The sequence below is a fragment of the Gopherus evgoodei genome, chromosome 7 (assembly GCF_007399415.2).
Source record: "Gopherus evgoodei ecotype Sinaloan lineage chromosome 7, rGopEvg1_v1.p, whole genome shotgun sequence".
Lineage (NCBI taxonomy): Eukaryota > Metazoa > Chordata > Testudines > Testudinidae > Gopherus > Gopherus evgoodei.
The window spans coordinates 25,785,532-25,812,628 of record NC_044328.1 but is presented as its reverse complement, the minus strand read 5'-3'; the positions used below and the strand labels follow the sequence as shown (position 1 = coordinate 25,812,628).

The 27,097-nt window shown below is 43.1% G+C and overlaps 1 protein-coding gene across 4 annotated transcripts in view; it reads right to left on the bottom strand.

The window, feature by feature from the left end:
• MGMT (O-6-methylguanine-DNA methyltransferase) overlaps positions 1-27,097 on the bottom strand; it is a 324,659-nt gene that overhangs the window by 243,067 nt on the left and 54,495 nt on the right. For all 4 annotated transcript variants that reach the window (XM_030568947.1, XM_030568945.1, XM_030568948.1 and 1 more), the window contains exon 3: positions 6,881-7,020. In XM_030568947.1, the coding sequence (XP_030424807.1) occupies positions 6,881-7,020 (140 nt within the window). The remainder of the gene's footprint in view (positions 1-6,880; positions 7,021-27,097) is intronic.

The following is a 27,097-nucleotide window of genomic DNA, read 5'->3' as shown; positions in this document are numbered from 1 at the left end:
TTGGACTCCCTGGAGAAAAAAAAATGAGTGGTGGTACTCTCCAAAATGCCAGCAAAATGAGACTTCATTCATAATATGTTGCGTCTTGCACAGAATGAAATAGTTAACAATGTTGACATTTAAATCACCAGCATCACTGAGTATCTGATTTAATACTTGGAAGATGAATGGAGCAATTTACACATCTCGGACCTACTGTTCCAGGCTCTCAGCAGACTCACATAAACCTCTCTGCATTCGTTACACACTTATGACATTTTTGAGGTTTTCTTTGCAACCATAATAGATAGAATCTCTCTCACACACAAACACACACAAGCTGAGATTTTGGAGTACAAGTTAGGAACTGGAGAAAAGCTGGTATGTCATACTGCCAGGTACTATCCAGTCATAAAAATGTCTAACTTTTAAAATTGCCATTTCACCTACACCAGACCTCTCCTGCTGATTAGAAACATAGGGATTACTAAAATGGACCATTCATATGGTCTATCTAATACACTATCCTGTCTCCAACAGCAACAGCGGCAAACAAGAGGCTCTAATTTAAGTAGCAAGAAGCCCCAGAGTAGGCAGGTGTGGGATCATCTACCACAAAGAAGATTATATTCTTAACAACAAGTAGATAAATACTTGGTTAGTCCATGAATCATGAGGTTTGAGATCCATTCTATTTTATAAGTATTTACTAAACATTCTGGATATTCTTGTTATTCATATAAAAAAGTACACTCCCCCTTTGAATCATACTAAGCTCTTGGCCTCAGCAAGATCCTGTGGTAATGAGTTCCACAGTCCAATTATGTTTTATGTGAAAGAGTATTTCCTTTTATTATTTTTTAATTTGCTGCCTTTCAATGTTACTTAATGTCCCCTTGTTCTTCTATTACAAGCAAGCATACGGAATTTACTTTTTAACTCCTATTGTGCTAAAGTAAATGTGCACATCTTTTCCCATGTGTATTGTGATGCTAATAAATGTATCCACTTTGAATGTATTAAAATTAAATCTACCTCTGTCGTCGCTTTGGTTCTCAGGCAAGTACAGTCCCTCTGCCCTGACTGCTCAGGGTTTGTGTGAATTCTGACAGCACACACTGTTCCTCCCCTCACCCAGAGCCACAGTCAGAGAAGAATTTACATACACAGATCTCTTCCTACTCGCACACTGAAATGCCACCATGGAACTATTTCTCTACTCCAATCACTGCAGAGCCTCTCTGTGGGACTGGCATTTACAGTGACAAAGAGGTGAAGAGGGCTAGCTGGGGGCAGGACCAAGAACACACATCATCCCCTTTCCAGGCCCATGAATATTCTCCTGAGAAGATAAAGTCCCAGACTCTCTGGGGGTCCCAGTGGCTGCTCTGGCCAAACAGAATCTCAGCCAGTGGGTCCAGATCTGATGTGGAGGCTCTGATGTGGAGGCATAAGACCACTGAAGGCATGCCTACAGGAAATTCAGGATGTGTGACGGCAGTTTGTGTAGACATAGCCAAGATAACTTTGATCTAAGATAGAGCTATGGGCTAGCCCTGCCCACCTGAGACCCTGGGTACGTATGAGTGGCCACTGCCCATGCTGCCACAGCTTCACTGCTATAGTTACATGAGGGGGAAATTCCCCTCCTCCATGTTATCTTGTTGAGGCAACAGGACTCCAGGATACAATGCTTTCCATGTTCTTTTCCTACAGAAAACCTGAGGAGAAGATAATCTAGAAAAAAATGTTACAAGCTTGCAAAAAATAGGCAGGACAAAATACAGTGTGATATGTACTTGCATACCATAACCACAGCCAAGCTTGCCACCTTGACATTAATGGTGATGAAACAACTGGTAAAGAAGCTGAGAATTTATCTGTGTTGTTGCACTCATCTTCCTATTCTATTCAGAAAAAAACCCAACAAAAAAAACCAACAAACCTTCGGCCAAATTCTGCCTACCTTATTAAAATGAGTAGTACTATAGTGAGTACAGGCAAATGAGATTTGACACCTTGAATTAACTTTTTAATTTTTTTTTTATGTTAAAATGTATCAGTGTTTTTAAACATACCAAAAAAATAATAAAAATGGCACAACATATTTTATGGTTATAGCTGTTTGTCCTGTGGTGTATGTTAAAATGCTAGTATAGTCTGGAACTCTACTCAACCAATCAGATTGTAGGCTTTTTATTTTCCATTTTATATACATAATCATAAATGAATAGCAATGAATGCCACATTATTAATGACTCAGAAGGCTCAGCATGTACAGCCATATTTTCCAATCACACACTGGCAGCTTTTTCACACCATAAGTTTACTTCAAGGCATATTATATTGCTTTCCTTTATTTTACTAAAATCCAACAGCTGCAACCTTAAGACATTGCATTAACAAATTTGCAGGCTACATAACCAGGACTGCATGTTAAATGGTTTAGTAGCTGGGTGCCCCTCGAACAATTTCCATGGAGTGAACAAGGGAATTCCGTTAAGAATCTATGTTATTGAAACACAGGAAAACTGTCTCCCTTCTTTGTCATCCTAACTACTAAGCTGAAAGTTCATCCCATCTTCTTTCTAAAATACATTCTGCTGCAAATATTTAGCATAGCTAATTACGAGGATAGGTTTTGTTATTGTTAAATGAAGTCACAAGTGCAACTCTCTATTAACTACAATGAAGATTTACCTTTCCAGCTGAGGAACAGGAAGGTACGAAATATCAAAACTGACAATTACCACAGATTTACAACGCAAACAAAAACAAATACTAATTTCATGGTTTTACCAGGTTATTAAAGACAGATTTATAAAAAACAAATATCAGTAAACTCTACAAATCAGCAACAAGTTTTTCCTAAAGACAGAAGTGAACAGAATTAAACACATATTTCACTCAATGGGGCTTTCCCTCCTCCCCCAACCCCCGCCAAAACAGGAATCACACAAAAAACGACAGTCAGTACCCTAAAATAAAAATTGTAAAGTATTACAAAGGGAATAAGGCAAACAAGTGAACTGATACCATTACAAAGAATTATATATTATATTTGTTCTCTCTTTTTTTATCCAGAAGAAAAATTCATTATTTTAAACTGAAAATATGAATTGTAAATATGCAGGTGTGATAGAAATGCACCATTTTATTAAATTAAAAAACAGACTTTATTCTACATGTATCTTGTTCCATTTTACAAATATGAAATAGATGTATTTCAACTAACTTCAGTAATCCCCAATTGTGTTTATTATAAACATACAGTGTTCCAGAAACATTTACATGTCCTGTATACTTAAAACTCTGCGCCTCATAGTTTTGCTAAAACTTTCGCTGAAAATAGAGTATTACACATTTACAATGTATGATTTTCAAGCTCTCAAAATTTAGCTATTTCTAAACCCAATTTCTACAGACACGTCAAACTACTCATCCTGACAGAAGATTTGGGATACAATTCTTATTACACAGACACCATTTTATATCAGAGCTATTCCACTGAATTCAACAGAATATGTCTGTAACTTCACGTTTAGTCTGAAGAATAAAAAAGACAAAACTGTTTGAGTTAGTGTATCTAATATATTACTAAACAAACAATATTTTCATGTTTGAATATATTTTAAAGTCACCATTCAGGTAAACAAGAATAATTTCAGCCAAATACAATATTTTTGAAAATTGATAAGCACTTGAAGACAGAAACTCAAATAAAAATGACTCTTCCCCCACAATAAAAACTGTTTATTACAGAGAAACTGTGTAATGGCCTCTGATCCTTGTACATCCACAACACTCTCAACAGTCTTAAAAAAAAAATCTAACATTTAGCTCTGTTTCACTTACAGACAGACTTCTAGCAAAAACTTACTGAGAACTAGTCTTTACTTTGTTGTTTCTTCTTTTAATCTGCCTTTTAGTTTTTGTCCTTAAATTTTACTATGAGCCATCACAGAATAGGTTGTAATCTCAGGTGATTAACTGCACAGCATTTTACAAGCTGTAAAACAGAGTAAGATCCCCACATACAAATTGTACCATTGCATAGGCATTCTTAACAGTTTTCTAAGCTTCCAGATTGGTTTGACAGACTGCAAGTCCTAAGTATTTATATATATTACAAGGTTTACTTATTTTTTGATGTAAAAAAGCTAAAATCTATACTGATTGTAACATGCAACTCTACATGAAAAATCTTAATGACTATGGAGTAGAATACCAATATTTATTACCACACTTGTGTTCATTATGGTTCTCTCTGACAGGGGTCCATTAAAATCAATTTTTATGTTTCTTATGTATTTTTTTCATCTAATGCTCTTGCCATTGTGTTTATTAGCCAGTTAAGAGAAACACTGGGAACTGTTGTTTTGTTTTTATTTTGTTCTGTCAAAAATAATGAGACTAGAGACTTTAACAACTATTCACTATCAATGAGCGGAGGAGATTAAATGTTACATTTCAGCAAAAGCTTCTAAGGACAGCTTTAAAATTTTTAGAACTTTACCGTCAGGAAAATATATCCCTCCTCCTTCCTTGCCTCCCCACTTTTTTTTTAAATTTATTTGAAGTAAGAGGTTCTTCAGAGGAAGTAACCACAAGAAAGAAATTTTGCATGCCATTTCTCGCCCACCAGAGCCAGTAGTATGTGAGCTAAACACTCTGTTCAAAAATAAATGTATATAGTTCTTTCAATATCAAAATCTCAAAGTGCTTTGTAAAAGTGGTAATTACTAAAGCCTCAAAAACACTTATGAGATAGGGAAGCTTTCTTAATCCTTATTTTATGTGTGAGAAATCTAAACCATAGAGATGAAGTCATTTGTCCAACATCACAAAGGAAATCAGAGAGCTGGGAAGAGAACCCAGATATTCGGACTCCCAGCCCTGTTTTTTTCAGTCACAAGATCATTCTTCCCCAACTAGTACGACAATGTGCTGATTGAACAAAGGGAAATACATTTAAATTATAACAGAGGATGACTCGACCAACTCCTCACAGGAGAAGTTAGTCACCATATAAAGTGGAAACATTTTAAAAAAACAACAACACATACACTGTACAACATGTTGGGTTCATAGTCTTGATGCCTTATTCTGAAGTTACAACTTATAGCCTAGTTCATGGCCTACAGTCTGCTTTGCCTTCCACATAAATTCAATATTAGAAAGGTGCACAAGAAAACAGGAATGCTTAGAATGCTAGGCCAGAGAAGATGTTATTTTTGCCAAGCGTGAACTGACATTGAAAAACATGTTGGGGGGTGGGAGGTGTCTGAATTAGAGACAAATAAAAATGTATTCTGGTTTTCAATTTCAAACTAGTATATGTATTGTGCATACACGATTACAGGAATAATATTACACAAATATAAAAATGTATAAGCATAATAAAAATAGCAGAACACAAAAATGGGGGGCAAACACAAATCAAAGGAGCATTTCAAAACTGAAAGAAATACAGAGAAAAATAAAGCAGAAGAGAAAAAAGTGAACCAAACCCAGTCACTTCAGGAAAACGGACACCACACATGTGGATGAAAGTAAAGGTTGCAACTTTGTTAACTGACTGAACTACTCAGCAATAATGATCCCACCCTGCAAGACACAGGGTACTGACATACTTTCTCTAGTCCCATGTTGGATTTATCCAGGAAGTGACGCCAATAGCCAAAGGAAACCCGCTCTGGATCCCAATCAAAGTTATTACAAACACGTAAAACAAGTCAAGCTCTCAAAAGACATAATATACCAGAATTAAAACTGTCTGTTCAAATCTAATTCTTTGTGCATATGCATTATGATACAATCCTTTGTTATATGACCACATACTATTTTCCCCCCACATAGATGGTCAACAAAGTTTGAACCGAGGACTTGGAGTCGCATACTAATTCTACCATTTGAACTAAAACAGTAACTGGCAGTAGTAGTAGCCTATTATCTTTTATATGTACCAGCTCCTTGAAGGGGACCCAACATGCACTTTGCCACTGGGTTACACACCTACTTCTGAGTCAGCTATAAAATGTTGGGTATCAGGATTCCTGAGTCCTATTCCTAGCTCTGAGATAGCAGCATGGTCCAAGATGGGACAGTGGTCTAATCTGTGACTATAGCAGCAGCATAGCCAAGCACATTTTGCACATTTGTTTTGTGAGGCAGCACAACTAAGGGGATAAGACTTAGGCACGCCATATTAGAGACCTGGTTTTATTCCCAGATAAGGGTATACTACCTCATTCAGTAATAAGGACTCTGGATTGCAGAAATACTAACAGCAGTCTATAGAAGAGGTGAGCCTAGACATCATCACCTTCCAGATACAGGCCCCATCTGTGAAGAGGTCCCTCTCTGTGTCTGTGTCTCTCCAACTTTATGTTTTACTTCTACAAAACAAGTAGGGATGCCAATTTTGGTTGGACATATTCCTGGAGTTTTCTTCATATGACATAATCTTTAATTAAAGATTGATCTTTAATTCCTGGAGACTCCAGACCAGCCCTGGATGGTTGGCAACTCTTGAAACAAGCCTAGATACAATTTTCAAGTTTCACTATTTCTCGAAAGACAGTAATGAAGGCTGAGTAGAAACAGACCATGTAATTTAAACAAGTGCTCAAAATTTTGGAATTTGCTTGAAATAGCATTAAAGGGAGAACAGACATTCAGAGATAAACATGGATGGGGTAGTAAATCAATTTCCTGGAGCTGCCACTCCTTTGGGGTAACTCAATGTTAATTTTGATTTTAAAATAGAAATTGTATTTCCAAATATACAGCTAATATAAATAATTAAGCATAATTACTTTTTTTACCAGTGGTTTGAATCTGAGAATTCTGCATTCAGCACCATGTACTTATGCACAAAATCAACAGGACACAAAAGTACCTGTTTTGTGACAGAGCATTTTCCTTAAATTGTATTTCATGTACACCTGTTCCACATCCAGATATTTCAATTCTTCCCACAGGGCTGTTCAGCATTACATGCATCTTCTTACACTGAGTTTTTCCATCTTTTAAAGCAACCTGTTCACAAGAGAATAATAAAATTGTAAAATGTGTGTATATTTTCCCCAAGGAGCCTGCATCTCAGCAATCTGTAACTTTAAGCATATTTTGTGCAGTTTTGCAAAAATAATTTCTTTGAGGGCTTAAACAGAGAAAAATCGTAGTAAGCAAAAACAAGAATACACACTACTTAAATGCACCCAAATTATATACTGTATTTTTGTCACTCATCCTACACCTTAGTAGAGGTAATTCAATCTGTTACGAGAAATCAACATTAAATAGCATCTACATTAAAATAATAAAAAATGTTAAATAATTCAGCACTGATCTCTAAAAGAAAATCACATAGAATAGCAGTTTTATGGTTGATTTGTTAGCGAACATCTAAAGAAAAAGTTTTTTTACATTGATTTCAAAGAGATTATTATGACAATAAAGCATATTCACTGGTTTACAGTAGCAATATTATGTGAATAATAACTGCAGAAGCACATATGGAATGGCTGTGTTGGAAAAATCAATCACTACTTAGTAAAGGACACACATTTTTCATTCCTATCATTAACAATCAACTTTTTATGGCTACCAATAAAGTGTACTTCCAAATATGTGCCAAACATTTTTCAGTTTTCTTCCGGACCAACAATAACATTATACATTTCCTCTAAGCCATATTTTATCTTTGTTTGGTTACAAAAATATTTTTAATCAATACGTATTTAGAGTGTACTATTTACATTTCAGTGTAACTAAATTAGATATAAGTACTATAGTGTTGCATATTATTATTAATTATTCTGCCACGTGGTAGAACCTAAGAGCCCACTGTACATACATAGAACAAAAAGATGATCTCTGCCCCCAAACAGCTTACAACCTAAGCGCAGCAAGAATAAGATAAGAATAAGACTGACAACAAAAACCAGGTAGATACAAGAGACATGAGAAACATGAGGAAATAACGAGACAAAACTGGTCAGAGTGATAAGCATTGGGCTTTATTGTGCCATTCTTCAAAACACTTAAAACCAGGAATGAGAGGAAAGCGCAAGATTCATGATGATGTAGATACCTGAAAAAAAGTGATGCCAAGTAATAGTGGTTACTGCAATTTATTCACAAGTATAAACATACATATGAATATGCTTATACAAACACAGATACACAGACACAACCACACACACACACAAAGGTATGGATACATATAAATTCCATTCATACTTCATTAGTTAGCTCTCCAAAAATCAAAAGGCTGCCTTAAAAATTCTGATTAAAATACCATGAGGTTCTTTTTATTTGACCTGTGGCCTTTGAACATCTGATGTTCACATGTCCAAGCTTTGCTATGTAACTATGAGAGCTATAACGCCCTTTTATTTTTTAATGAAAGCTGAGATTCTCATGTAATCATAGAACTCATACAGTGGTTTTCTTAAAGTCCCAAATCTTTATCACTAGACTTGGCAACACTGAAACCTGGGCCTGTCATACTTTCCCCCAACAGTGGGAGTATAATAGAATGAAGCTCTGCTCTGCTTTACCTACACTCTAAGGGCACAAGATCCAGTAAGGACCTTTAAGTCAGTGATGGAAGTTAGAGATGCCTTTCAACATCTCTAAGTCATGCCAGGACTGGCATCAAGAATTAGGGAGCCAGAAATAGCTCCCTGCCACTTTCCCCTCTCATATGTGCCAAGCAGAATCATGATGCAGAGAAAATCTGCCCCACAATATTCAGTTTGAGGCACCTTAGTACCAAGAAATGTTGAAAATCTGAAAAAAAACGGTTACTTACCTTTCATAGCTGTTGTTCTTTGAGATGTGTTGCTCACATTCTTTCCACTCTAGGTGTTCATGCACCCATGAACACAGTTGTCAGAGACTTTTGCCTTAGCGGTATCTGTAGGGTTGGCTGTGGCGCCTCCTTGAGTGCCACGCTCATGCATCGGTATATTAGGCACCACCGACCCTACACTCTCTCTCAGTTCCTTCTTGCCGGCAGGGGCGGCTCCAGACCCCAGCATGCCAAGCACGTGCTTGGGGCGGCATGCTGTGGGGGCCACTCTGCCAGTCGGGCAGCAAGTGGCTCTGGTGGACTCCCGCAGGCATGCCTGAGGAGGGTCCAGTGGAGCGGCGGGACTAGCAGACCCTCCGTAGGCACGCCTGCGGGAGGTCCACCAGAGCCGTGGGACCAGTGACCGGCAGAGCTCCTCCCACGGCATGCTGCCCTGCTTGGGGCGGTGAAATGTCTAGACACGCCCCTGCTTGCCGACAACTCCGACAGAGGGGCAAGAGGGCAGGTAATGGAATGGACATGAACAACACATCTCGAAGAACAGTTACGAAAGGTAGGTAACCGCATCTTCTTCTTCGAGTGCTTGCTCATGTCAATTCCATTCCGGGTGACTCACAAGCAGTATCTATGAAGGTGGGCCCAGAGTTCACAGTCTCGCAGCTTGCAGTACTGCCCTACCAAAGCCAGCATCGTCCCCGGCCTGCTGGGTAATTGCACAGTGGGACATGAACATATGGACAGACGACCAGGTGGCCACGCTGCAGATGTCCTGGATAGGCACCTGGGCAAGAAAAGTTGCCAAAGAGGCCTGTGCCCTGGTCGAGTGGGTTATGACAAATCGCCAGGGGCAGCACCTTTGCGTGATCATAGCGGAAGTGAATGCAGGCGGTGATCCAAGAAGAAATTCTTTGAGTGGATACAAGATGAACTTTAATCCTGTCAGCCACTGTGATGAAAAAATTGTATCAACTTACAGAATGGTTTGGTCCTGTCAATGTAGAAGGTTAGAGCCTTCCTAACATTCAAGGCATGCAGTCTACACTCTTCCTCCTTCAACTTCTGCAGCTTTGGAAAGACGACCAGTAAGTAAATGTCCTGGTTTGAATGAAACTGAGAGACTACCTTGGGCAGGAAAGCCGGGTGCAGTCTCAGATGGACCTTGTCCTTGTAAAAGACCATATAAGGTGGTTCCAAGGTGAGCACCCAAATCTCAGAGACTCTACAGGCTGAAGTCACCACAACCAGGAACTCAACCTTCCAGGATAGGAGGAGGAGAGAACAGGAAGCCAAAGGCTCGAAAGGAGAACCCGGGAGCTGCGGCAGCACCAGGTTCAAGTTCCATTGAGGAATGGGGTTCTTGATGTGCGGGTAGAGGCTCTCAAGGCCCTTGAGGAATCTGACCATTGTGTCTTGGGTGAAAACTGGCCTGCCTTTGAACGGTGGATGGAAGGCTGAGATGGCCGCCAAGTGGACCTTGATCAATGAAAGGGACAAGCCCTGGAGCTTGAGACGCAGAAGATAGTCTAAAATCAGCTACAACAAGGCTCTCTTGGGCCAGATGCCTTTATCCAAGATCCAACAGGTGAACCTCTTCCACTTGACCAGGTAAGGTCACTCCAGTAGAGGGCTTTCTACTTACCAACAGGATCTGTTGGACATCGACCGAGCACTGTTCCTCCTTCTCATTCAATCACATAGCAGCCAAGCTGTCAGGTGCAGCGCCACCAGGCGCAGCGCTGCCAGGCTTGGATGCAGAAGACTGCCGCGGTTTTAGGACAGCAAGCCTGGCCTGAGCAGCAGCTAGAACAGAGTCACCTCCAAAATGTCCAGCAGCTTGCTGTACCAGAGCTGGTGCAACCAAGCCAGTGCTATGAGGATCACCTTTGCACTGTGCTGCTTGATCGTCATGAAGACCCTGCAAAGGAACAGTGCTGGAGGAAAGGTGTACACAAGAGCCCCCAACCATGGGAGTAGAAAAGCATCTGACAGGGATCCTGAGTCCATGCCCCTCACTGACCAAAAGATGTGGCATTTCCTGTTCTGCCTAGATGCCAACAGGTCCACCTGGGGAGTTCCCTACTTGCGGAAGATGGAGCTGATCACCTCCAGATGTCGCCAGGTGACCCAACAATCTCAGGCATGTGTGGGCGGTGGTTGAGCGGCTGGACTCACATGCACAAGATGAGTTCCACCCTGGTTTGGAATTGAGTCTCGAGGAGGAAGGCTCTGGCCTGAGTGGAGCTGAGAACCACTCTGATGAATTCTACACATTGCACTGGGTCAAGGTTGACTTTTGCTCTTTATTATCACTCCCAATTGTGACACATGGAACAGACCAGATCAAGATGCCTCTGCACCTGATCATGGCACTGGTCCTTTATCAACCAGTCGCCGAGGTATGGGTAAATTTGGACTCCCCGATATCAGAATGGCTCTGAGGCCCCCTTTTGTCTTTGGAATTAGGAAGTAACGGGGGTAGAACCTTCTTCCGTCCATGTTCCAAGGGACCTCCTCCACTGCCCCCAAGCACAAGCTCCTGAACAAGGAGCTGCATGTGAGAAGGGTCCCTGAAGAGGGACGGGGAAGGGGGGTGAGAGGGAGTGTTCGGCAATGAACCATAGGATATAGCTCGAAGAGACTGTATCAAGCACCCAACAATCTGAGGGGATACAGGACATGGCCGACCGGAAAGGGCAAAGGCAGTTGAGGAAAGAGAGGGATGGATCCAGCAGATTCACTAGGACGTTGTCCTCGGGCGCACCCTCGTAACAGCTGCTTTTGACCTCCCTGGTTTCTGGGAAGGTCAGATTATGCAGCCCGTCGGAAAGACAACAGACACTGCTATTATGCCCTTTGTCTTTGTTCTTCCTCCTGTAGGAACCCGCTCTGGAAGTTCCACAGGACCTAGATTGCAGAGGGGGAGCAGGAGAAGGACTGAAAGGCTTCCTGGACCACTGAGGGGTATGAAGGCCCAGGGAACAGAGAGTGGCTTGGGAGTCTTTAAGGTCATGGAGCCTTGATTCCGTCAGCTCGGAGAAGAGCCTCATACCCTCAAAAGGGAGGTCCTGAATCATGGCCTGCATCTCTTGGGACAACCCAGAGGACTGCAGCCCTGGCCACTGAGTTAGTAGCATCCCAGGCTAGTTGAAGAGGAGCAAACTCGTGGACACAATCCTGAAGAAGGGCCTCTAAACTTATTGAAGGAGTCCCACAGATTAAAATTATACCTACCAAGCAGGGTCTGGAGATCAGAGAGCCGGAATTTGAAGACAAGCAGTCAAACTTTTCTGCCAAACAAATCTAGTCATTTGGCCATCTTTGTTCTTTGGGGTGCTGCTAACTTGGCCTTGTTTGTCCCCTTCGTTCACTGCAGACACGACCAGTGATACCACAAGAAGATGCATATACATATATTCAAATTCCTTTGTAGTGATGGAATATTTATGTTCCACCTTTTCAGAGGTTCACAGAATAGAAGAGGAGGTTTGCCACAATAACTTGGCAATCTTAAGCACCTTTAGGTGGACAGGCAATGCAACCCGAGCAGGAGTGGTGGCCGAAATCACATTGAAGAGGTTGTCGGCCTCCTCTGTGATCTCCTTTTAAGGAGGGCCTGATGCTCCTTAAAGTTGTCCACGGGACTGCTGGAGTGGGAGAGCCTGGCCACCGCCTCATCCAGGGATAACAAGGAGAACTGTACCGCATGAGGAAGAGTAGGCTCCCCTCCTTGTCAGGGGAGGACTCCCTAAGTGTCGGGGTCTGGTGTGCTGCTCCCACATCTGGCTCAGTACCGTGCTCTGACTGCGGCGCCAACGGTGCCATGGCTAGCTTCTCCGAGGCAGCCAGGGAAGGCTGGGAATACGTATCCAGCATCACGAGCACCCCCCATTGGCTCCAGTACAGCCACCGTGTGGGCCACGGTCGCCGCTATAATGGCACTGTGCCAGTGCTGCGTTGGTCTCCCGCATAGGCGGAGAGTTCCCTTTCAGGGCAAAAGGCAAAACTCCTGGTCCAACCTGGACCACTGTCCCTCCAGCGACTCTAGTGGAGGTGTCAAGGCCTGGTTTTGTCTGCTGACTCTGGTGAGCAACTGGCAAGGTAAAGGCAAGTGGCGAAACCTGCTGGAGGAGCGGTACCAGGGTGACAGACCAGTGCCGTGATCCTGAGCGGCCCCACCAGGACGGTGACCGACCTCTAGGAGACCACCTGGAGGAGGATGATCGGGGTCTAGGTGACCTGTGGCTGGAAGTTCGCCAGTACTGGCAGTACAGGGAACGGCATCTCAACTTGAGAGTCCTGCAACTAGTAGGCGGGGAGCTCATCAGGGACCTGGGTCTTCTAGCTGGAGAGCTAGGATACAGTGCCGGGATCCAAGGTTGCAGAGACAGAAATGTGCACCTGCAGTCTGGTGACAAGGGATGGTCAGCCATTCTGTGAGGCTGCACTCCAATAGGCTTCCTCTTTGGTGCCAGGGCCGTAGCCATGTCAGCCACCTGGTGCGGCGCCTGCAGAGCTGGTGTGCTTTGCTCTTCACCCACCGGTACCGCTTCAGGCATTGACAGCCCTGGGAGAGGCCAGGGACCCTTGCCACTTCCCAGGGTCGGGAGTGGATCCCTGGCCTGGTTGGGGAGTCCAACCTCAGTGGTATCCCTGTGAAGCCCCATAGTAGGTCCATGGCCTGACAAAGGTCCTTCAACCACAGGCCCCTTGTCCTTCAGTGCCAAGGGTATCCTCTTCTTCTGGAGCTTCTTCGGCACCGGCGAGGAGGAATGGTGCCAGGTAGAGCCCGGTGCCAGTGGTGTGCTTCGCACTGAAGCCGAAGTACTCAGCGTGGGTTCCACTGCAGAGCGGGGTGTGGGTTCCCTTCTGACATGGGACAAAGCACAGCCTCCATGAGATGGGCCCTCAAGCAGCTACCCTGCTCTTTTTGGGTGCGAGGGTGAAAGTTTCTACAAATATGACACCTTTCCTTTTTACGGGGTTCCCCCAAACATTTCAGGCAGCTGTTGTGGGGTTACTGATTGGCACTGGTCTGCTGCAAGATGCACATGACTTGAAACTGGGACAGCAGGTCATGCCCCACTCCCAGATGAAGTCCCAGATGAGATTCTAAGTACTCTCACTTAACACTACAAAGACTAACCAACTACTAACAACTATGTATAGATTTGGTAGAACAAAGGTCCATGAAGAACCACAAACGCTCTTGTGGATTGCAAGATGAGGTGATCCAATCAACTGTCACAGGCAGTAAGAAGGAACTGAAAGGGCATAGGGTCAGTGGTGCCTAATATACCGACTCATAAGCGCAGCTCTCAAAGCCAACTCTATGGACACCGCTAAGGCAAAAATCTCTGACAACTGTACATGTGGGCATGCACCCATCTAAAATAGAATCGACATGAGCAAGCACTTGAAGACGACGCCACCTTACATAACACTAAAATTGAAAAAACAAGCAAGGAGTAGAAGAAACCGACTTCTGAAGGAAAGATTATGAAAATAGAGGTATCTAGAACAACAACTAAGGAGAAGGAAGAGGACAGAGCTCTCTACAAATAGTTGAAGTACACAGAGATCCATTGTTTATGGCTGTTAAAATCAAACAAGATGACAACAAAGAGGTAAGGAAATAAAAAAATTAGATTAATTGCCAGGAAAAATATCCTAAAAGTCAAGTTTACTAGACCATGGAGTAGTCTTCCGAGCGAAATGGTAAAAGCCCCACTGTTTGAGTCATTTAAAATTGGGCAATACAAAGCAATTATTTATGATTTTTACAGCACCCAGTACATGCTAGACGACATCGGAAGGAGTCCTAGCTGACAGCAGGACGATTAGTTTTACTGAAAGGTGTTTTACGTTTTTACTTTCAATTATATCAAAACCTCCTAACATACTCTACTGCAAGTGATTTGTTATTTTTCCTAATCTTGTTAATCCATGAACAAATTTATAAAGACAGTCCACACAACAGAGGTGATATTAGATATTCTATTTCTTGGCTAAACCAATAAAAATACAAACACACCAAAAGTCTGCACTATTATTTAATGAAAAAGCAGACCTCGGTATACCTGTATCTGTACTTATATAGCTAGAGAGCAATGACTAATTAAACTGTGTAAAGAAAATAAATCAGAGGAATAAATTCTCTAAATTCTGGCTCCTACTATAGCGGTAAGAGCTCTAGTTTGGAATCAACCTACAGTTCATATAACTGGATTTCATACTGATTACTCAACAGCCAATATTTTGAACACTTAAATGATTAAATAAATGTGTGGCATACCCTTAAGGGCTTTTCTCTTGGCTTCATGCTTTCTGACAATTATGAGGCCAATGCAGTATGTCCAGTGTATGATGGCAACTGTATTCACATACTGATCCCCTGCCTCGCAGAAAGGCTCATCCTGATCAAGCAATACTTTTCTTCAAAATCATATAAGCCTAATCTAGAATGAGTTTACCCTAAGCTAAGGAAATGGTTGATTTTAATTGGGTGCTGAAAAGAAATTGATTTTCATGGCTATTTAGAGATCAATTGAAAAATGAAATAAATTTTATATCATCCTGCCTTTTAACATGAATAGGTATTTAAATAATAATGTCCTGAATTAACTCCTTAATGGTGGAGGTTGGTATTCCCCTATGCCAACAGAAAGAGCAGAAATTCTAAGAGTTTGCTTTGTTACAGCATCAGAATATTCTGATTTCCACCTCCATGTCATTAGATTAAGAAGTAGACAATGCTTGTTGGACTCTATTTGTTCATTCTCCCCCACCCTTCTTCTAGTACTTTCTTCTTCTGCTGATGACTGAAACCAAAACAGTCAAAATCAGTTAGCACATTATTTAGCCTCCTCCTTCCCCATTTCTTGCTCCTAGTTAGATATTTGCATCTGCCCACTGGTATTTCACACTGCTTCTTCTTATTGGCTTAGAGAGCTAAAAATGTCCCTACCTTGTCCTTTTACTTCATCACTGAGTTTGTAAAGTTGAAAACAGTGTAACAAAGTTTGATTAAAAAATTAAACTACATGTTATGAATCTAAAACAAAGATTTCACTGAATTTTAATAAGTGTCTGACAAGTACTGTCATCTGATAAATTACAAAGTAAATAACTCAAGGTCATGCCGACAGCTTTATCAGAATCATAGCACTAACATCAGAGGATGCTATCGTGGTGTTAACCTGTAAATCACTATATGGTTGATAATATTTCCATTATAAACCCTAATTTCAGGTGCTTAACGCTTAGAAATAAGGTATTTCTGAATGAAAAAAGGCATCCATGTTATCCTAATATCAAATTTGGGCAAAAAACACAAACAAAATGAGCTCACTGTTGCCTTAGTTAGAGAAGTGTCAGTCTCATACCAGAAATCACCATTTTTAAAAATTAAATTTTGCTCTTGGTGTTCAGAAACAGGATGTGTATTGGATCTTCAGGTGCAGCTGAGCAGTGATATTCCCGATCCTTCTACCTCTGATCCCTGGGACTGCTTGGTCCAGCCAACATACAATTAGAGCAATCCCAAGGCTACTCCAAGTTAAGCAGCCTTGTAAGAGCTCATTGGGGAGTGGGGGGAACATTTCATTGGCAGCGGTTGCTGACACAAAGCATTTCCAGACATGTGCTCTCCCACTCCCAAACACAGCCTATACAGTGAGGCAGCTGGTATGGAGCTGGCTGTATCATCTTTATCCTTATGAAGGATTATCTCCGTTCTTCACCTCTGGTCAGGAAATTGCCAAATGAATAGCACAATCCCTTAGGACAGAACAAAAGGAAACACTAGGCTTCAGGATCTAGCTCTGTTTAAATAAGCAACAAATGAATGTTGCAAATTTAACACCATCAATTTGGACTTCAATAGGAACTGAAAGTGGCTGGCTTGTTACAAAAGCAATTTTCCTCTCTTGATATTGACACCTCCTCATCAATTATTGGAAGTGAACCACATCCACCCTGACTGAATTGGCCTTCAACATTGGTTCTCCACTTGTAAAGGTAACTCCTTTCTCCTCATGTGCCAATATATATTTACGCTTGTATCTATAATTTTCATTCCATGCACCTGAATTGAGTTTTTTTACCCACAAAAACATATGCCCAAATAAATCTGTTAGTCTTTAAGGTGCTAGCAGACTCCATGTTGTTTTTAACAGGGTTTAGACACTTTTGAAAATTGCACTTCGTACATTATAAAAATTTTATATGCAAGTCCTATACTAAAATTTAATCTAATAACTGTTCTGCTTGTTCACATCTGAAAGCAATGGTAATAGTCTGAGTTGTACTTTAAACTACATATTGTCCTCAGTTCACAGCCTGAGTAAGCGGGCTGCATAGCAGCAAGATCTGCAAAGGAAGAAATCCTCTGTCAGGCAAATGACTGCAACGCACCTTTAAGCAAAGGGAATTTGGCTGGCTGGCCAAATGGAGGGAACAGAACTTTATGGCTGGAGAGGGAGGAAAGCAAAACTGCTGCAAAAGGGGATGAGGGCCCAGCGTGGAAGGGCTTAAAAGGGAGCGCCTGTGTGGTGAAGCCCCCTTTTACATGGAGCAGGCTGAGGCACGGAGCTCGCACCAGGAGCTTACCAAGAACCAGTGCGCTATTGAACCTTGGGGTAGAATGGTTATCAGTGTAGCATGGAGGGCAGCTGGTTCTGCTCATGTGGCAGAGCTACAAGACAGGTTCTAATAGTCATGCAATTACAGGGGTGGAAGGCTGGTCACCAAATGGCTCGTTATGAAGGAGAGGGTGCTGCGCTACATGGTGTTGCTGGCACCTTGTCAACTGGCATCCTCAACAGTCTTGACTTGCCTTCCAGCTGTTATATTCATGAGTAGGATAAATGGTTATCCATATCCATACAGTGGTTTTAACTCAAAGGTTTCTGGCAGGTTGTCACATTCCAATAACCTCATGGAGGAGTCATGTTGGCCCATTACAGTTAACATTTTTAGGGATATAGGCGGTTTGCTCAGAGCAGCATTCTTAATAGCAATTTTTGGTCTTTTCCGGATCAGCAAGCTAGATCCTGAGTTTTGTAGGGTCTCTGCAGGAGGGGACTTGGAACTGCATGATGTACACTGGCAGGCACAAGTAAGGATATTAAACTTGCAATGGTCAATGACTGATCAAGAAGGCCAGGAAGAATCTGTTATCCTCCAGGAACGCAGTGAGCTTGCTTCTGTCCCATAGTATTTGGTTCCCATGCATTCAGAATCAAGGCCGTAACAGCAGCAGTATAGCTGGAAATGGTGGCAGGGGAAATTCAGGCAATCAGACATTGGCATTCGGAAGCATACAAAACGTGTGCGCGACCTCAGGTCGTGAGTCAATATAAATATTTGTGATTTCATTCCAGATGTTGGAAGACCAGCCATGGAGACAGTGGTGTGGATTTGTGGGCACAAGATTGGTTTTTTATATGGACAGGCATGCATCCTTGCTGCTTTGATGGTTGGCAACCAGGGTCCAGCAACAGGGCAAGCATGAGTTGGCATGGAAGGAGGCACGTTATTGGACCAGCTGATGCCACTGCTGTGCACTGCAGGGGCTTGCAGCAGTCACCAATATAATGGTGGCACACCTTGGAAAACACCATTTCGGAATGTGTAAAGGGGTTGAATTAATGCACAGAGCAAAGAGGGACTTGAGACTGAGCCTTCAATTTTTTCAGCAGAAAATAAAATTGTCTGGTCAGACATGCATTAACGCAGAGTCTGACAGGGAGCTGTGGGGCACCTCCTGGGTGGACAAGGTGAGGCGGCAGCAAACAGGGAGGTGGCAGTGAACAGGAAGGTGGCCAAATTCCTTGGGGACGTAAGACTCTCTGCAATTTTATATCCTAGAGCACCAAAATTATTCAGGGAGGATGGGGTTCCCCTGTAAGGCTTTGGTGCCTATTTGTTTTGACAGATATAAAAAAAGGGAAGTGAGAGATGTCTGGGAATCTGACTAGTTTGGGGGGAAGCAGCCAAGCTAATTTCTGGCACCTCCTTACAGCAGATGTCCAGTGCAGGTACTCCATAGGGAAGGTATACTGTGACTTGAAAAATGGCTTGGAAAAGGACGTACAAAGGAGGTGTTTATTAAAGGAACAAAATGAGAATGGGGACACCTATGATTGATACAGCCAGGAGCCAATCCCACTTTCTTATACCCCATGCAGGAGCGGCGTCAGGGTTTCTGGCTCCCTAGGCAGAATTCGGGGGGCGGCATTTTGTGCACTCCCTACGAGGCGCGCAGGAGCTTCCGGTTCCGCTCCCATCACGCCGCCGAAGAAGGACTCTCTGCCAAAATGCCGCAGACGACAGTGGCAATCATGGAGCCGCTCAATTGCCTGCCGTTGTTTTCTGCAGCACGTTGGCAGAAGGTCCTTCTTTGGCGGCGTGACGGGAGTAGAACCGGAAGCTGCCACGTGCCCCGTGGGGAGCACACAAAATGCCGCCCCCCCGAATCCTGGCACCCTAGGCAACCACCTAGGGTCGCCGAAAGGAAGCTCAGGCCCTGCTCCTATGAGGGTGGGTGAATGGTAAGGTCCCAGCAATGGATTGGCTGGGGGACCTGGATGGAAAAAGAGGAGGGAGCTGTTGGAAGCCCCCCAGATAATTATGGAATGAACACGTGGGTTAATGTACTGTACGCTTCTATCTGCGAGGTAGTCCCAAACATCTAATCATAAAGTTGCAGCTGATTAAAACCTCATCAAATGTCTCCTGTCCTTTCAGCACAGCCAGACAAGGAGTTACAGGAGTTAAGACTGACATATAGTCTGCCTACAGCCACTAAACCCTCCCCCGCCCACATCCTGACTGGAAAAGGCTACTGGAAAAACCAACCCTACTCCAAAAGTCCCCTCTACAGCCACGTGAAAGGCACTATGTGGACGTTTACTCAAATGCACTAAGGGATTACCAACTCTCTACGCAATCTCTTCAAATCTTGCTCCTTCTCAAAAAATGCATCAAGCATTTTTGAATGCTTCAAAGTGCCCAAGAATAAGTTGAAAGCTAGCTACAAATGGAAAGCAAGATGTCAGAAATGTAAAGGGATCTGGGAGAAGAGTCCCTATCTAAAAAATTGAAACCTTTTCTGAATGTATTAACAGGTACATCTGCACTGGTCCATAGCAGACTCTGGCTACCAGGACTAGATTTTCATTTAATGGGTTTTTCATTGTTGTAGGTCTGTTTTAAGTTGTAACCATTTAAAAACATAGTAATATATTTTAACAGTGTTATTTTAAGATACAATAAATGGCTGGATTTCTTATTTGTTAATTACACAGGGTAAAAATCAGAGCTGAATCTACTTATACATGGTCTGTATTTTGCCCAAATTATTCCAAACATCAGGAATCTGCTTCAGAGGTCCATCTTAGTACAAATTATACGAAAAAGATGAATGAGTTGTAAGCCTTCATCTGAATCAAAATAATGTTTATCTATCTAGCCACAAATGAAAATTCCAGATGGCAAACTAGAGAAAGAAAAGAGCTATGTCTTTTTGTTTTGTGGGGAAAATGAAGGAGGGGAAAGAAGGAATAAGGGAGGGGAGAGAGATATGGGAGTTGCATGATGTAAGATTATATAATGACATTAGCTACTACCAGTACAAACAGAATATGTGAAAAAAATTGCATGTTTTGGTCATTTGGGGCTTGCTTGGCACCTTGTTTTTATGACATTCCTGCAATGACACTTATTACCTACCATGCAGGTACCACACACTTGACTTATTTCTGAACGCTGTCAACAGTATACTACCCACAACATAAAACAGGTTAATTTTTCAACGACCACCTAGTCATACAGTACCGCGGAGTGACAGTTTGTCACAAAGCAGCAAGGATGGTGGCAGCATAGTGTTAAGCACAAAATGTCAATTTGTAATCAGTTATGTCTTGGCAAGCATCAGCTTAAAATCTATCATGCTAACATAGAAACTCACTCTCTGCAGTCCACTGAAGTTAGGTTAATTCAGCTATCATTTACTAAATTTGCAACTTGCTGGAATGGGCCACAGAACTGCTCAAATTCCATTACACTAAAGTCAGTTTCATGAGCTGTATTCTTCCAATTAAATTTAAGTCACTTTTTAGCTGTCTCTAATTAAGTGGAAGGACAGAGAATGCCATAATGTGAGCACTTAAAGAAAATATATACTTTCTATATTACATATTGCTGCAATCCAGTCGGCACTCATAAGCACGACTGAGCTGGTTAAGTATCAAAGTCTAACTGCTACAGCAAGCTGTACACTAAAGCAGTACAATGCGCTATTACACTAAATGATTAAATATGTAGCACTCCTCTCTCTAAGTCAATACAGAACCAGTGCCCAACTGTAGTGTTAGAGGAAACTGTTGCTGAAGGTGCAGTTCTTTACATGGAAAAGGGAAGCCAGGACCACATGGTTTTAGAGATTTTATTAGCAATTCACTTTCTGTCATTACCTTCTGTCTACTTAAAATTCCTCCTGCAGTTTCAGTGGGATATGCTCCCTGTCCAGTCCTAAAATACAGTCTATTGTCATGTGCTGGTAAATGAACAGATTCCTGGATATAGTTTGCCAAGTTTAAGTGCTTTAGGATTGTATTGAAAAGATATGAAAAGTGAAATAGTCCTAATTGTTATTACATGTGAGTGGCATTCTACGCAGATGCTCAATACATATTTTGCTACAGAGGACAAAAACAAAAATGAAGGAAAAATAGCTTCCTTCTGATTTGATTAGTCAGTCTTCCTTCTAGCCTCATCGCCAAATAGAACTCTATTATATCATGCTGTATAACCCATCAGGAAGCATAAAAACAAGCAAACCGTCAGTCATCAGACTACACAATCTAGAAATACAAAGGTGACACAGCAGAGAACAGAACTGTTAGAAACATTAGCTAGAATTCACTAGCTGTTGAATCTTTAATGCTGAGTAAAGGTGCTTAACTCCCATGTTAGGCACTTACCTGTCCTTTGTGTCTTTGAAAATCTCCTCCTAAAAAGATTAATGAAAGACTCTGCAGAAATGGAAAAGAGGCCAAAATATTAAAAAATAATTCAAGTAACAAAAACACATCTGGATTTTCCTGCAAGAATCCAAATGCTTTATTACAACATTATAATTAGGTGTGGTGAAACAGCCAATTTGTATTACACCAGATTGCATTTATAGATGCTATTTACTGAGAGCCAGGGCCATGTTTGCTGGTGAATTCTAAATCAGCATTCATTTGCAGAGGTTGAGTTTTTCATATTCAGTTTACCTAACTGTAAATTTTCATGAAGGTAAAATCTATTCTGAGATAAAACATCTTCTGAGTAACAAAAATGACCCCCAGAGAAGAAAAGAAAATGATTAATCTAATCTGGAATCTGAGGACTGAATCAGGAGCTGATCTGGAACATTAGAGGATTTATGCTGTGGATGTTAGACTTCTGTTTTTAAAATTTATTTGCTTTACTATGAATTTGTTTTCTTTCAAATTTAAAGAGATCTCTGATAATCTGTGAACTGCACTCTGTTTAACAAATTGTGCTCCAGGTTGTTTCTCCTTTTATTTAGTTTGATTGTAATCCAAGTAGTAGTTTTATAAATCACTGAATGTTTGCTGAGATATTACTAGGAAGTTTTGCTGTTCATTTGACCTTTTTTTTCTTAGTTCATCTTTTCCTACAAATAGAGAATAGGCTTGAAATTATTCATGTGAGGAGTTTCTCAAAATAAAATGATTATTCTTTGTGAAAAAGGAATACTGGGGTATAAAAAGTGTATGATTCTTCACTTCTATTTGGTGGAAAAGCAATATTCAGGTGCATATTACGTAAAACAACTTAATATTTATTTGTATAATATGAAATTAAAGTATTTTCTATTATTGGACACAGGAAATTATTTTTATAGGGAAAAACGTACTTGCCATCAAAAGCTTTTCCCCATTTTTATACAGGGCAAAGTATAGTTTGCAACAGGAACTGATTAACCCAAGCCATTACTAGTTTTTATGTAAATCTGTGAAGTCTTCATAACAGCTTCTCAGACACTTCACTTAGAACACATTAGAGAGTTTGTTCAGATTCAGTGAAATTTCAGTACTCTCAGTCTTTCAGGTAGACTCATGTAATTAGAACAGCTTCTCCCTATATTCGCTCCTCTTGCTATTCAGTGAAACTGAACAATGCCCACCTGACCAACATACATTCAAACTTTGGGAGAAGTTAGGCTCCAGAAAAAAAAAAGTGACTTGAAATGTGTATCTATACAGTGCCAGACTGATACCATATGAATCTCTCCCCTTTTCTTTTTCCCCACTCCACCACCTGCTCCACACTGGCTGGGCACCAAAAGATGGGGCACTGAGAACAGATGAGCAACCAGAAGGAGTGACTGCATGAGAGGCCTGGCTTAATTCCTGCTTTTCTGATGGACACATAAGAAAAACTTACACTGGAGCTGAAATAAACAACAGGAGATCTCACAGAAAATACCATGCATCTTATTTTGAAATCTGTAATTAAAAAAGGACAGACACAAAAGAGTTTCAGGTACTACTTTCCAGGCTTCACAGTGGAGTCATGTGCTCAGGTTTGAGAAGGCCTGCTCTACAGTGCGTCGCTGGAACACACCACTGTCGCCGCCGCCGCCGCCAATTACAAAACAGCTAAACAGGATTTAGAGCTGTATCTAAACTCTGAATGCCTACATATGTATTCCCAGAGATCATTCTTCATGTACAGTTGCTTTCCCCTCCCCCATCCTTATAGAAGAGAAGATCCAACAGAGAGAACTTAAGAACAGAATAATTGTGTTAATAAAAGCATGAACTCTATTTGGAAAGGAGCAATAGTTTGAGTCCTGTCTAGAACATACATCAAGATGATGGTGCTGGCAATACCAACTGAGTGGTATTTCATAAGGAACACTTCGTACACCAACTAGCCACATCCACAGGCATGCCCAACCCAGACACTATTTGTTGGTGGCACAAAGATGATGATTCCGGTAATTGTGTAGGTGCTAAATCGGGCCCCTTCCTCTTTGTCCAGGGATTTAGAGGTCCATTCATTTCTACCTGAACAACATTCAACTACTTCAATTCCAGTAACACAGGTAACATGCCATACTGTAGCAAGTACTGCCGCGCTACAAAAAAGTAGATTTTTCAAATCAGAAAAAACAGTTACCTACCTCTTCATAACTGTTGTTCTTCGAGATGTGTTGATCACATCCATTCCACATTAGGTGTGCGTGTGCCACATGCATGAGCATCGGAAACTTTTCCTTTAGTGGTACCTGCCAGGTCAGCGGGGCCCCCGCCTTAGTGGCGCCACTGCGCAGTGCATATATATCCCTGCTGCCTGACCCACTCTAGTTCCTTCTTGCCGATGATTCCAACAGAGTAGGAGGTCGGGTGGTGGAATGGACGTGAACAACACGTCTCAAAGAACAACACTTACAAAAAGGTAGGTAACTGTTCTTTCTTCTTCGAGTGCTTGTTCATGTCCATTCCACATTAGATGAATTACAAGCTTATCTTTGGAGGAGGGTAGGAGTCATGGAACAATTGATCGGAAGACCGCTCAGCTAACCGCCATGTCCTCTTGGGCCTGCTGGTTGACTGCATAGTGAGTCGTGAGGGTATGCACCGACGACCAGGTGGCAGCTCTGCAGATTTCCTGGATCAGGACTTGTGACAGGAAGGCCGCTGAAGCTGCTTGCACCCTGGTCGAGTGGGCCGTGACCGCTGGGACATCATAACATGCCCGAATGCAGTCTGTAATCCAGGAGGAGAGTCGCTGCACCGACACCAGGAGGCCTCTCATGCTTTCAGCCAAGGCCACAAACAGCTGCATGGATTTACAAAAGGGCTTAGAGCGCTCCAAACAGAATGTCAATGCTCGATGGACATCCAGGGTGTGCAGGCTCTGGTGACTTGGGTTCAGATGGGGTTTGGGAAAAACACTGGCAGATAAATGTCCTGGCCTAGATGGAATTGTGAGACCACCTTTGGGAGGAACTTGGGGTGCGGATGGAGCTGCACCTTGTCTTTATGAAATACTGTATATGGTGGCTCCGAGGTGAGTGCCCTCAGCTCAAATACCCTTGCGGCCAAGGTGATGGCCACCAGGAAAGCCACCACCCAGGAAAGGTGGAGGAGGGAGCAGGTAGCGAGGGGCTTGAACAGGGGCCCCATGACCTTAGAAAGGACTAAGCTGAGATTCCATGGAGGGACTGGGGGCATGAGTAAGGGAACACCCTCTCCAGTCCTTTAGGAAACTGCCCCACCATTGGGTGGGAGAACACTGAGCCCCCTGAAAACCCTGGGAGGAAGGCATAAACGGCCGCCAGATGCACCCTTATCGAGGGTGGGGCCAGCCCCTGCTGCTTGAGGTGCAGTAGATACTCTAGAATGGTTGGCACTGGAGCCTGGTGTGGCTCAACCTGTTGGGGCCCATATCAGCATGAGAACCTCTTCCACTTGGCCAGGTAAGTCGCCCTGGCAGAGGGCTTCCTACTACTGCACAGGAAGGGAGCCCTGGCTCTCCAAAGCATTCAACCACAGAGCTTCCATGCCGTCAGATGCAGTGATTGCAGGTCGGGGTAGAGGAGCTGCCATTCGTCCTGCATGATGAGGTTCCGGTGTAGGGGCAGGGTTACCGGGGCTTCCACTGACAGCTCCGGGAGCATAGTGAACCAGTGCTGGTGGGGCCAGGCCAGGGCGATGAGGATGACTGCTGCCCTGTCCCTGCGCATCTTGAGCAGGACTTTGTACACCAGAGGAAGCGGGGGAAAGGCCTATTTCAATTCCCCTCCCCACAGGATTGTGAACACGTCTGCTATTGAGCCTGGGCTGCGGCCCTGAAATGAGCAGAACTGCAGACATTGGGCGCTGCCCTTGGTGACAAACAGGTCTACCCAGGGAAACCCACACTTGCAGAAGAGCGAAAACATGACGTCCGTTCTGAGCATCCACTCATGCACATGGTACGACCTGCTGAGGTAGTCTACCAGTTCGTTTTCCTCCCCTGGGAGATACTCTGCCTCAAGGTGGATGGTGTGGGCTACACAAAGGTTTCAGAGGAGGAGAGCCTCGTGGCAGAGTGGCAAGGAAAGGGCTCTGCCCTGCTTGTTTATATAAAACATGGCGGTCGAGTTGTCCATCAGAATTGTCACACTGTGACCACTCAAAGTGGCGTGAAAGGTCTGGCAGGCTAAACAAAGGGCCCTGAGCTCCTTCACATTGATATGGAGTGACCGCTCTGCTCCCGACCACAAGCCCTGAGTCCTAAGGTTGCCTAGGTGAGCACTCCATCCGACGTCTGATGCATCCGTCACAAGCGTCAGGTCCAGCTGTTATATAGCAAAGGGGATGTCTTCACAAACCACTATCTGGGACCGCCACCACCGCAAGGAGTCTAGCACATCCCTCACTACCAAGTCCAGGGGGTCCCTGCCTGGGCAGTATACACAGGCGAGCCAAGCCTGCAGCGTCTTGAGTTTTAGTCTGGCATGCTTGACCACATGCATGCATGCTGCCATGTGGCCCAGCAACCTCAGGCAGCATCTGGCCGTAGTAGTGGGAAACTGGCACAGGGAGTTCACTGCCTGCTGGATGGCCAGGAATCGTGATACTGGAAGGCTCGCCCTTGCCTGTACCACATCTAGGACCATCCCTATGAATTCCACTCTCTCCATTGGAATGAGAGTTTATTTGGGAAAGTTTAGCAGGAGCCCCAGCGTGCGTAATAGTCTCAGGGCCGCCTGCACGTGGGACTGAACCTCCTCTGCAGACTGGCCTGCCAGGAGCCAGTCGTCAAGCTACGGGTAAATTCGAATCCTCTGCCTCCATAAGAAGGACGCCACTACTGCCATGCATTTTGTGAACACCTGTGGGGCCGCAGCTAGTCTCAACGGGAGAACTGTGAACTGGTAATGTTCCCGGTTCACGGTAAAATGCAGGAATCGACAATGCACTGGGCGAATGGCTATATGAAAGTACGCATCCTTCATGTCGAGGGCACTGTACCAGTCTCCCAGATCCAGGGAGGGGATGATGGTGTCCAGAGAGACCATGCGGAACCAGGCCCTGACCAGGAATTTGTTGAGCCCGTGAATGTCTAGAATGGGTCGAAGGCCTCTTTTGGCCTCAGGAATGAGGAAGTATTGGGAGTAGAACCCCTCCCTCTTTAGGTCTTTCGATAACATCTTTACCGCCCCCACATCTAGGAGCATGCGAACCACCCTTTTCAAGGAGGTGCTCGTGAGAGGGGTTGTTATACCAA